The sequence below is a fragment of the Larus michahellis genome, chromosome 3 (assembly GCF_964199755.1).
Source record: "Larus michahellis chromosome 3, bLarMic1.1, whole genome shotgun sequence".
NCBI lineage: Eukaryota > Metazoa > Chordata > Aves > Charadriiformes > Laridae > Larus > Larus michahellis.
In genome coordinates, this window is record NC_133898.1 from 104,337,503 (window position 1) to 104,350,613 (window position 13,111).

Below are 13,111 nucleotides of genomic sequence, written 5' to 3' on the forward strand. Positions count from 1 at the left end.
ACTTGGTACTCTTCTTCTTCCTCCTTCTCCTGGTAGTAGTTTACTATACTGTAGAGCTCCAAATCAGGCTTAGTAATCTATAAAGGCAGAAATGTCCTTATTGATTTACTTATTGATTTTTACTTATTTTGTCCTTATTGTCCTTATTGATTTTTACTTATTTTCAAAGTAACTCATCTAGTTTGTCAAAGTTTTCCTTATAGTGAGTGGAAAGATAGAGATACCCCTGGGGTACCTCTTAATATTGTTTAGCAGTCTTAAGAATTTATGGCCTAAATGGAACCTAAATGTACCCATGGGAGTGAAGAACTGATACAGTATGTGCTTCGGCTTTTTTCTGTCAGCTGTTTGTGTCTGCCGAGCAGACTACTTGTTATTTGCTGACTGATTTCTTGTAGACACCGTTGTAGAAGCGTGTTTCAGGAGGGAAAAGAGGGCTTAAAAAGTCTCTTATAGGTCAAGTCAGAGCTTTCATCCTCAGTGAGCTCTTGAAAGGGAGCACAGAGATCTTTGTCAGAGAAGGAGAATCTTGTCTTAATATAGCGTTCCCAGGAAAATCTTTCTAACATACTTGCTGAAGTGTTAAAACAAGCTGCAGTTTTAGCTGCCAAACTATATTCTATAATTGCTGAAAAATATGTAGTCTAGAATGAGAATCAAATGTTTTGTCTTGCAGCTTCAAGAGTGTTACACTGCATATAAAAAAACCCAACAACTTCATTATTTCAGTAACTGAATGAATGTATTCCACAGCATAATTATTGTCATAATTAAAGCTCCCCTCAGATAACTGGGAGGCAGATTTTTTTGATCTGACTCTATCATAGGACTAGGCAAACTGCTTTGGATAAACTAAAACTAGACATCTGTCCTCTATGAAATTTAATGAACTTAAACAAACATTCTTTGGAGATGGAAATATTGGGATTGATTACAGTTAAAGAAAATATTCTTATGGCATTTCTGGCCTGAACAAAACCAAGAAACGTGGGAAATCTCCTGCCTGAGAAAGTCAACTACAAGTCTCTGACTTTTATTCAGTCCCCTTATTTTCCACAGCTTTCTGCTAGGGTAGTAACGGAATGGAATTTTTCAGGAATCTCACCATACAAACTACAGCGTAGCAGATTTACTTTATCTCTTGATATTTAAAAAATAAGATATATTTTCTTCTGTTTACATGGAAATACAATGCTAGAGCTGCTAAACAAAGGAAAAAAGTGGCCTCAGTCTGAATAGGAGTGGAAGCCAACAGACTTGCAATTTTTAAAAAAGAGGACAGATTAAACTGCAGCAGCGTTGTAGCAACATTGTCAAATGTTGAATTGACTTTATTTTTTTTAATAGTCCTACCTGCAATTTAGTAATGTATCGTGTACTCTCCCAGTTTAAAAAGGACCAGTGTGGTACGTACCCCTAGAACAGCGAGAGTTCCAATAGTTAATTGGAAAGATCTGCTGAATAACTTCTATTTGCTTTCTTTTTTCTCAAAAGGAGATACAAAAAGACATGAGAATGAGTGCCCAGACACTGGCAGAAATTGTGAAAAATACTGAAACCTTCTTGAAAGAGAATGGAGAAAAGTTGTCACAAGAAGACAGGACTATTCTTGAGCAGAAACTGAATGAAGCTAAGACAAAGTGTTTGCTCCTTAGCCAGAAGGCAGAAGAGTCCAAAAAAGAACTGGATAAAGCTATGACAACAGCAATTAAGCAGGAGACAGAAAAGGTTTTTAGGCAACCATTTCATACCTTCATTCAAACTTTTTATGTGTCTTAACAGGATTAGTCTTGCAACTTATTATTGATATACTGCAGAGAAATTAAAATCATATTTCATTTGGGTGACTAATAAGCTGCTGGTTTATTTTCTTTATAAAATAAACAACAAAGTATATGTCAATCAAAAATGTTTAAGGTTAATGTATTTTAAACGGTATGTTTGCATATAGTATTTTGTACTGCCTGGAGAAGGTTTCTAAACTGAAACTGTGAAATTTCATTGTAGGTTGCAGCCATAGAACAGCTGGAAGAAAGTAAAAATACAATAGAAAACCTCTTGGACTGGTTGTCAAATGTGGATAAAGAAGCGGAGCACGGCCGGAAATTTAAGCAGGTGATAGAACAGAATGGAACACACTTTGAAGAGGGAGATGTGAAGTCTTTGGAAGGAGAGGAGGATGATGTCAATGGTAATCTGCTGGAAATTCAGCAAGGCGTTGAAACCGGGGTGGACGGACTGGTAAAAAGCACAGAAGATAATCTGAACCTGCAGTATCAGAAAGTCAAGGTACTGTTACTGGGTTTATTCAATGTTTAGGTGCTAAGCATCTCAGTCCGTATTCAAAACGAGTGAATTCAGTCTCATCCTTTCTGTCATAGACTTTGGAACAGGCACTAGGAAGTTAGTGATACACAGTAGTAGGAATTTCAGTAGTTAGAATGTATTGTGAATTTGTCACTTTTTCGCTGTTACTATGGTTGTTTCCTGCAAAATAAGAAAAAGGACGTACTCTACAAGGCAAACGTTAAGAATCCTGATGGTGAGTCTAATTCATAATTTTTATAGTGATAAATTAATGCAGGTAAATAAAATGCAAAAAGCAGCAACATAAATTCATACCCTCTATGTTACTTTTTCGAAAGTCTTTGTAGTAGCCCAATGGTTCAGCCCCCTGCAGTTCCCTGTGAACACTGATTACCAGTAGCTGCAAATAACAGTTTGCTGAAATTACAGTCTTCCTTCCCTGTAACTTTAACACATGGGCAAAGCACTATTTGAAGGCTTCAGAAGGATGAGTTACATAAAAACACAGCATAGCATTTTAAAAATAGATTTTCCAGGTTAGATAATTGGAATAATTTAAAATAATAAGAGATCAGTTTTATGACTCTCGTTGACTTACAGTTGAGCAAACAAGAACTTCAGGTGTCATTTGGTGGACATGTAGATGAAAATGATTATGCTGATAGCTAATATTATTTTGCATTTCCTTTATTATTTTAAAAAAAAAACAACGTAAGAAACGTAACCAACGGACAAGAGGTAACAGGCACAAACTTGAGCATAGGAAGTTCCACCTAAGCATGAGGAGGAACTTCTTTACTTTGAGGGTGGCAGAGCCCTGGCACAGGCTGCCCAGAGAGGTGGTGGAGTCTCCGTCTCTGGAGACATTCAAAACCCGCCTGGACGCGTTCCTGTGCAACCTGCTCTAGGTGACCCTGCTCTGGCAGGGGGTTGGACTAGGTGATCCCCAGAGGTCCCTTCCGACCCCTACCGTTCTGTGATTCTGGTAAAATTAAATGAGTTGTTTTTTACTTCCCCATCTTTGACAGTTCTTTTCTGCACCTAATGTCTACAGGGTAATTGCCCACTGTACTCATGGAAGAAAAGCATACCAGTCTGTTTTATGTAGCTATTTTCCTGGAAATAGAAGACCTTCAAGAATGGATATTTTTTGAAAGAATGTATTTGAAATATGGTTTTTATTTGGCAGTTCTGGATCCTATGACTTACTGTTTTTTTATGAGATTGAAACAATTTACATTCGTAGATTGTGTCTCAGTTTCTAAAGTCAAATGGACCTGTTTTATGACCAAGTATATTTGATAAGAATCACTGCTCTTGAAACTGAAAAATGAAATTTAAAAAAATAGATAATAATGTTTGTTCATTCAATATAAGAAGAAAGTATCTGTATTCTTTGTAATGTTTGATGCTTTCACTCCTTTTGGTCTGTTTGTCTGAAATGGTAGCTACAGTATATGTAAAAGGAAATGGAACAGTTTTGATTTGGAAAGTTACCTACCTTTGAATGCTTTATTTGATAAATCCTATTTTGAGACAAGGAATTAGGAAAATTTTGATTACACTAAGTACACTACGCTAAGTGTTAAGTAATCAGATAATTTTTAGTAAAAAATGTAAAGAGATTGATAATGTCTAGCTTTACTATACAGAGTTGTCTTTTGGAAGTACAGGGGAGTGTTTGTGTGATATATATCTCCTAGTGTTTCAGCCTTCTAGTGATATTTGAAGACTTCCATTTGGTTGTGGCCTGTATATCTGGCTAAAATTACCATTGGATGTTTTGTAAAATTTTTGAAAGTGCACAGAAATATGATGACTAGGAGTCATGCTTTCACCTAAATTATTCACAAAATGTTTTTTAATAAGTATTACAAAAATTAGAAAAGCTTTTTATCGTTTTCATGGACTTTGTTTTACTTGTTGTTTCTAAACAGAATTCGGCAGAGATTTCGAGACAGTAATGGTCTAATGGAACCACCCAAGAAGGTGCTGATGATAATTTTATTTTTTTTTTCTGGCAGGCTCAACATGAGAAAATTATTTCACAGCAGAAGGCTGTCATAATAGCAACTCAGTCTGCTCAGGCACTGCTTGAGAAACAAGGCCACTACCTTTCCCCTGAAGAAAAAGACAAGATGCAAAGGAACATGAAGGAGCTGAAGGCTCAGTACGAGACTGCTTTAGCTGAATCAGAACGGAAAATGAAGTTGACTCATTCTCTAAGAGAAGAACTTGAAAAATTTGATGCAGACTATAGTGAATTTGAAACCTGGCTGCAGCAGGCAGAACAAGAACTTGACAATTTGGAAGCAGGGGCTTCTGACTTCAGTGGTATTATGGTCAAACTGAAAAGGCAGAAGAGTTTTTCAGAAGATGTTATATCTCACAAAGGTGATTTACGGTATATTACAATCTCTGGACAAAGAGTTTTAGATGCTGCAAGGTCATGTAGCAAAAGAGATGGTGTGAAGGTTGACAAAGATGGTATCGATACTTCGGCGACATATACTGAAGTGCAAAATAAACTGGATAGTGCTTCAGATCGTTTCAAATCTCTCTATACTAAGGTAAGTTTTATTTATACTGAATAGGAAAGACTACTGTAATTGATTTGGCAGTTTGTATGAAAAGGGGCTAGCTGATGAAACAAACACTGTGGGAACTTGTAAATTCTTTGTTTCTTAAAGTTAAATAACAGAACGGGATGCTTTTCTGGAAGATCTGCTTTAGTCAAGTGCCAGACTATTTAAGGTCTGAATGGATGAAATTTTCTACCTTGTGTTATAAGGGAGAAATCAGACCAGATTTCCACATTGTTCTTTCCAGTCTTAAACAGACTGTTTGAGTTTATGACAGCACATGATGCTTCAGTAACATTTTGGGGTGGAAAGAAATGGTACTACTACTAGATGGATGACATTTCTTTGTTCCTTGGGATATTTCCCACAACTGCTTATTTGCTTGGCTTCCTACTAATAAAATGAGTATAGAAAGAGAGAGAGACTATGCCAAGATTAACACTCAACATGTCAATTTGATTTGTATCTGGAAATAGTTTCTCCCAAGGTGACCTTTGTTGTCAGCACTAGGCCTGCAAGAACATACTGATTTGAGGATAACAATTCTTTTCCACTACTCTGCCAAATAAACATTTTATCCTTAACAATCTGAGAGTAGTCTCTAACTAAGGGGAAACTAGCAGTGCAAAATCCTCCACGTACCTTGAAGAGGGAAGATAATCCAGCTCTCTGTGCCAGGTTCACATATGGAATCTGTCTGGTAGAATAAGACAGACATCGCCAACTGGTTTCACATGCCAACTGTCTAGTTGTCTTCAAAAAAATAACCAAGTGCTATTCAATATTGATAATATTCTGGAATTGTAAACTTTAGAGATGGTTATTAATTGAACTGTCTCCTAAAAGGTCAGTATCCTTCGACTGTGACATTCCATAATTTTCTAAGATCATAGGTTCAGACTCTGTAGTGGAGACTCAGTGTCCGCTGGTACAGTGTTGGTCTACAGCAGTTGCCATCTTTGTCTGGGAATTTTCATCTCTTTAATGTTTTCTTGCTCAGAAATGTAAATTCTAAAAGACATGGATTTGATTGCTTGATTACAAAACCGTTGTAAACCCTCTTCTCTGGAACGGTTGATGAAGAAGACTCTCCATTTACAGAAGCTCATTTTCATTTTCCTACTGAACTTATATCAACAGTGAAGCTAAAAGCTTGTATTAACGTGTTAAATTTCCCCCAGTGGATTTACAGGATTAGTTTGAGTGTGAATGTAAAGATTTCATCGCAAAATTTTCAGAGCATTTATGTGCATTTTTTTATGCACATAAAAATCCTATGCCAGCAGCTTGATTTGTGATCTCAGATTTGTCAACTTGACAAATTCTAGCCTTTCCATATATACATTTAGCACAGGCACAATAGACATGCTTTAAATATTTGACCATAAATATGCAGAGCAAACCCAACACAAAGTAGACTTTTCTTATTAAATTGAGTCTTGAAGGACAGACTTCTAAAAATTGGGATCTTCCACAGTTTGTGAGATCTTCCAAGCTGTAAATGGTTTTGTAGTAACCTTTTTGCCTTTTGTAAAACTTCCTGCTTTTCATAAATATTTATATTGCTTTTATTGTTTCTTTATATATATTCACACACAAATGTATGAGTTTATAGGCTTATATGTTGAAGGAATCTTAAAGACAGTTCTTAGTTAACTGGTTATGTAAATGAGTGCATTCTGTGTTTGCCCACCAGATGGAGACCAAGTACCAAATGTAAATACAGTGCAAATGTATTACAATGTAAATACAAATGTAAATTAAAGACAGTGTATAGAAGGTTCAGAAGATAAATATTTAAAGTAACTGTTTATAAATATTATGATGATATAATAAGATTTTTCTTATGAAACTATCTCCAGAAAGTCTGAAAGAGTTCCACTGAGCTTTTTATGTGACAATTTCACTGTATACATTTTGGGGTGTGTTAACATATAGGACTAATAAGATCTTGGTCAGATGACATTCTTAAGTGACCGAAACAAAGCATATGTGCAATACTGAGCCATATCACTTTGGATAAGGTATTTATGCAAGCAGTGCTCTGCTGTCTGTATGTTAATGAACATACATGTATCTTCTAATTTTTTTGAAAATTTCTAGCTTCCACTGGCTACATTTTTGGTGCCAGAGTGCTGATAAAGAATCGTTATGCTGATGGATCAAAAATTATTCCTGAAGCTTTTCCTATTCTAGTATAATGGGTCAGATTCCAGTTTCTCAACTGCATCAGTGAATTGCTCCTAAATCCCACTTGAGGAGCACAAACTGGGAAGACCTGCGTAGCCTGGCCAGCTGTTGGGCCTCAGTTCCGAAATCAGTTAGGCAGTGGAACGATGACAGGAAAAAAATCATGCAGTATTTCAGGAAGGAAAGTATAACCTTGAGATTGGTATGAAATGCAGCACCCAGTCTAATGCCTCGGTATTTGCTTGTTTGCTTTCTACTCTTTTAGTGTAGCATCCTTGGAAATAACCTTAAAGACCTGGTGGATAAATACCAGCATTATGAAGATGCCTCATCTGGACTTCTGTCAGGTCTCCAGGCCTCTGAAATAGCTGTGAACAAACAACTATCAGAGCCAATTGCAGCAGATCCCAAAAATCTCCAAAGACAACTAGAAGAAACAAAGGTGAAAAGCTTTAAAAAGCAGAAGTACTTTTGTCCTAAAAGTAACTGCTTTCTGTGTGGAAAACAGGATAATCTAATATAATCCAGGTGGCTGCAGGCCAAATTCTTGCCTTGCATGTGAGCATTCAACTTTTATAGTTCTGAGATTCAGCTGTCCAGAGTGTTACCTGAAAAGCACTAAGGTGAAAAAAAACGGGGAACCAAGATGCCATTAGCAGTGGTGAAAGCAGGATGTGTTTCATATCATTTAGCAAATGATAGGGTGAAATCTGGGAAGCTTTTGAACTTAGAAAGAATATAGTGACTCCAGTTTGCTATCAGAGCAGGGCTTGGGACTGAGTTCCTGATAAAGAAGACGTTGCTGTGTGTTACTGCATTAGGAAGGGGCTCATACTGGATAAGCAGTGCGATGCGACCAGTCCGTTTGCCTGCTTCTGTTGTGTCCAGTACTATATGCCCTGCAGAGAGTGAATATAACATAATCTGCATTGCACAGAAAAAATGGTATTTTGGTGGTTTTTTGTTTTGTTTTGTTTTTTTCCACACTGAGGGAGTAACCCACAACTTTATGTAAATCCTAGTAGAAGCATGACAGGTTAGTGATGGAGCTTGTGAAGGTAAAACTCCGGTTAATTGCATAAAATGTAGGTTTACAGAAGGCTTTAGGAACCTAGGTAAAAGGTGAGTTATATAAAGTTTCATACAGTCTGTAGTCTTTGAGCTGACTTACATTTTCATAAACACGTTCAATTATCTATACTGTAATTAAAATGCAAGATTACTTACTTTTCAATGAGCAAGGCTTTCCTGGCTCCTCTGTCTGTGCTGTGTGGAGTATCCATGCAGGTCTGATATGTTTGCTATTGACAAATGGTAGACAATGGCTCTTGGAAAGTGCATGCTCTAACCATTTCCCTTACATCAGCGTGAGCAGTAGTACCTTTACTGCATGGTATCTTTCAAATCTGCCACTGGAATTGCCCAACACCTCAGTGCATGATGCATCAGAGGAGACAAATCACAGTGATGTTGTAAGACAACAAAGTTAAAAGTGTAAATTTTGAACTCCTAACAGTGGAACAATTTAGGTACATTCGTGCTTCCAAGTACTAGAAAAATAGGAATAACACCAATTACAATTTGAAGCTTCATTTAAACTTTTTATTCCCTATGCCAAAACGAATTATATCCTGTATAATGCCAATTTTCATGCAGGTAATACAAAAGGAGGCAGTGCTGGGGTTCTTTTATGAAACGCCTACATGGATTACTTGCCACACAAAAGAGCACTCAATGAATATGAGCTGGGAAGAAGGGAGAGGGTACAAAGTGTCAAAAGATTCAAAGGAAGAGAAAAAACAGGAGGCTGAAGAAAGCAAGCCAATTAATGAAAGCAAAACAAAGAGTATTTCTGAAGAAGTCAGGTGTTGCAAGTTAAAGCTGTCCCTTGTAGCCAACACATGCAGCTGATAATCCAGCTAGACACAGACTTTGGCAGCATGGTGGGGTCTAATCTTTTTATGGGGATTAATTGTTCTTCAGAATATTCTTCAATGCCTCTGGCATCAGCTTGGTTGCTTTCTGTCAGTGTATAAGGGTTTTTATATGTCTTTGTTGTTTTCCGTGGGTTTTTTCCACAAGTACAGTATATTTCTCTAGTGTAAGGAAAATTCCTCTTCAGGTCTATCTGAGTTTTATTGTGCCAAGTGGGTCAGCAAGACATCCTGTGTTCTGGCATACTGTTGTGCTCGGGACACTGGTGCTGAATGCCGACATGACTTCTTTGTCCTGGCAGGGCAGACAGGATTACCATTTCAGTCATATGTTCATTGAGTTTGTGTGATCAAAAAATAAATTAGAATTCCCTTCATTTTGGACTTGTGTAAAGTTCAAGTGAATCAAGACAAAGATACACTATATACATTATATACACTAGCACAGAGGCCTGAAATAATTTAAAAACTACTCACTCTAAAGTACTTTTATACGCTAGAGACAGAAAGCCACTTTCAGAAGTTGGTCCAGCCTTCCTGTCTTTCTCTGTTGACTCTGGAGCGAGTCATGGCTGGGCTAGTCTCTAAACCTCTGTTCCTTGGTTAAATGGACAAACCTAGGCAAAACTCAGTGGCACTGGCTCCAGGAGGTTCCTAAACTGTGAAGGCGATCATCTTGTTCCAAGCTATTCCTGTTTATGCTACGATATCAGCCGGATCCTTTGTCAATACAACTGATGGTGAATATGTAACTGCTGGTGATGACTGTATGTTTTTCCCCCTGAATTGTTCTCTGATGCCGAGTTGAAAAATATGTTTATTTTTCTTTTGGATAGTATATGAGTCTGTACAAGTGTTTTTTTAAAAACAGATAATTAAAAAACACATTTTGAAGTTACATGCAAGAAAACAGTTGAGTCAGAAAAGTGTTGTAAAACACAAGATAAAAAAGATGGTGAATAAACTAAAACATGGTCCAGAAGGTCAACAGTGGCCATAGCCACTGGTGAAGACTTTTCTTAAGGAGCAGTCACAAATTTAGTTTATTGCCAGCGCTAAGTTTAGGTTGTATGGCCTATCTCAAGCCTTGCATGTGTAACTGTTAGCTGTATTGAAAAGCATAACTGATAACTGTGGAATTTTACAGGTTCTTCAGGGACAAGTGTCTAACCACCAAATTGCTGTAGAAAAACTGAAAAAAGCTGCTGAAGTGTTATTGGATACAAGGGGAGAGTTGACACCAGACAAAGATGAGATTCAGAAAACACTGGGTAAAATGTTTACTTTTCTTAATAACTCTTTTTATCACTTGTGTCTGCATGCAGGTAGTGGAAGAGATAAAATACAGAGTTTCCACATTCTTGTGTCACTGTTGAAGTCCATGTTTTGTTGAATCATAAGCTATGACAACACAGTAACTTCATTGTTGGTGTGTCTCCTACATTGATCCATATGCTTTTCACTTAGAAGCTGTCAGTTTATTTTTGACTTTTTTTTCTTTTCTTTTTTTTTTTTTCCCAGGAATGGGGATTATGTTTAATTCCCATGTTACAGATGGGCATGCCAAACAGTTAGTGATTTGCTGAGGATCATAAATTCTCCAGTAGGGAGGAGCACGTTTAGGTTCAAGGAACATGGTTCCAACTGTCTGTTTCCAAGCAATTATTTGAAGTTTGCTTAGCCAAGGAATTATTTCCTTCTGACTTCAAGAAACTGTCTGCGATGGGTTGACCTTTACATCCGGAAAGTGTTAAAGGTCTAGCTGCCAGATGCCCACGTAGCTGCTCTCTCTCTCCTCTCGCCCAACAGGATGAGGGTAGAAAATAAGATGGAAAAGCCCATGGGCCGAGATAAAGACTGGGAGATACACTTACCAGTTCCTGTCATGGGCAAAACAGGCTTGACTTGGGGAAAAATTAAATTTCACTTATTGCCAAATAAAATAAGTTTTGATAGAGAAAAACAAAGACAAATTAAAGCAGCATCTTCCTCCCACCTTGCTCTTTTTTCCAGGCTCACCATCACTCCTTCCTTCCCAACTACTCGCACCTCCTCCCTGCCAAACAGCGCAGGGTGGATGGGTAATGGGTGGTTGTGGTCAGTCCATAACAGCTTGTCTCTGCAGTTGCTTCCTCCTCACACTTTTCCCTGCTCCAGTGTGGGTCCTTTCCATGGGCTGAAATCTTTCAGAATAATCTTGCTCCAGTGTGGGCTCTCTACAGGCGTTTCCTTCAGGAAATGTCCACCTCCTCCAGTGTGGGGTCCTCCATGTGCTGCAGTGTGGTTATCTGCTCCAGCATGGCCCTCCACAGGCTTCAGGGGAAGCTATGCTTCAATCGCTGTAGCACCTCTTCCTCCTCTTTCTTGTCTGACCGTGATGTTTGCAGGGCTGTTTTTCACACTTTCTTTTCCCTCACTTCTAGTCCCAGGCAGCACTTTTCCCCTTTCTTAAATACATTTTCCCAGAGGCACTGCCAGCTTGGCTGAGTGGCTCAGCTGTGCCTGTGGTGGATCAGTTGGAGCTGGCTGGAACTGTCTTTGTCTTCCATGGGGCAACCCCTGGCCTCTTCTCACAGAGGCCAGAAACCTTGCCACTACCAAAACCTTACCACCTGTACTTAATACTCTTTTCCTATCAGTTGTGAGAAGTAGCACAGCATGACATTCACCACTGTGTGAAGTTTGCAGAGTCTCTGTGTGTATCACACAACTGACTCTTACTGGAATCCCTTAAGTAACTTGCAGAGCAACAAAATAGAACAACTGTGGAGTTGCCACTTTGGAGTTGGTGATGAAACTCCATGGGAGGTACATGAAACTTGTAACTTCCAGGGTCTTATCCAGAAAGTGTTAAAGGTCTAATGAAGAACCATCTGGAAGAACCTTTCAGCTCTAACAATAACATAAGAGACATAATTATAGAAGAGCTGTCCTAATGCTCTGCTATTTTATTTCTTGGGAACAGTCAACAGCTGTCATAAGCTAGAGCTGCATGGGAACCAGCTTCTAAAAGCTGGGGAGCACAGCTGTAAGTCACTCCCTTGTCCTGTGGTCTTCTTGGCTATATTTGAAGATTTTTATCTTTGCTTGTGTGTTTTTACTGAATAAAGCTGATGGTCTTGCTTTGTTCTGATGTAGGCAATTTTTGACTCGCACTTACCTGGTGAGAACTGGTAAAATGAGTTAAAAGCTTAGTTTGGCTGAAGGAAAAAATTGAAACGTATTTTATCTTTATCAGATGATATTGTGGAGAGGTATGACAATTTATCCAAGTCTGTGAATGAAAGGAATGAGAAGCTCCAAATAACTCTGACACGATCCCTAAGCGTGCAGGATGGTTTGGATGAAATGCTGGATTGGATGGAAGGAGTTGAAAAGAGCCTTGAAGAACAAGATCAAGTGCCTTTGAATTCTGCTGCTATTCAGGATATTATTAGTAAAAGCATTGTAAGTAGCATTCTCCGAAAGAAGAAATATTTGTTTGATAATCCAGATTTCAAGAAAGAATTAAAATCTTAGTTTGACACCTTTAATGGATTGAAAATACTTTAAAGAGGACTGTTGCACGAAGTGAAATTGCTCATAAGGATTTTTGTAGCTGAAGAAGATATATCTATACTGATGGCCTAACTGTACTGATTTGTTGTTTGGACCAGTTTCACTTCTTAAAATTTAGTTATAAGCAATACAAATTAGTTCTTGCTTGTTTCAGGTGCTTGAACAAGACATTGCAGGTCGCCAAAGCAGTATAAACACTATGAATGAAAAAGTGAAGAAGTTCACGGAAACAGCAGATCCATCCACTGCATCCACACTGCAAGCTAAAATGAGCCAACTTGCAGCACGGTTTTCTGAAGCAAGTAACAAGCATAAAGAGAAGCTTATTAAAATGGAGGAGTTGAAGACTAAAGTGGAGTTATTTGAAGGTCTGTCAGAAAAACTTCAGTCATTTCTAGATGAGAAAAACCAGGCACTCAGTGAGACGGAGGCACCAAGAAAGGATGTTAGTGAAGTGTCCCAATACGTGCAGGTACTGTATATTTGTATAAATTGTGCATTTCTAGTCTAACTCATCTAAGAGATGGAACAGTAAGGCAT

The 13,111-nt window shown here is 38.1% G+C and overlaps 1 protein-coding gene across 24 annotated transcripts in view; it reads left to right on the forward strand.

The window, feature by feature from the left end:
* Positions 1–13,111, forward strand: part of DST (dystonin) — a 312,504-nt gene that overhangs the window by 207,809 nt on the left and 91,584 nt on the right. For all 24 annotated transcript variants that reach the window (XM_074581579.1, XM_074581580.1, XM_074581578.1 and 21 more), the window contains 7 exons: positions 1,495–1,728; positions 2,008–2,289; positions 4,332–4,877; positions 7,345–7,521; positions 10,161–10,284; positions 12,252–12,460; positions 12,726–13,043. In XM_074581579.1, the coding sequence (XP_074437680.1) occupies positions 1,495–1,728; positions 2,008–2,289; positions 4,332–4,877; positions 7,345–7,521; positions 10,161–10,284; positions 12,252–12,460; positions 12,726–13,043 (1,890 nt within the window). The remainder of the gene's footprint in view (positions 1–1,494; positions 1,729–2,007; positions 2,290–4,331; positions 4,878–7,344; positions 7,522–10,160; positions 10,285–12,251; positions 12,461–12,725; positions 13,044–13,111) is intronic.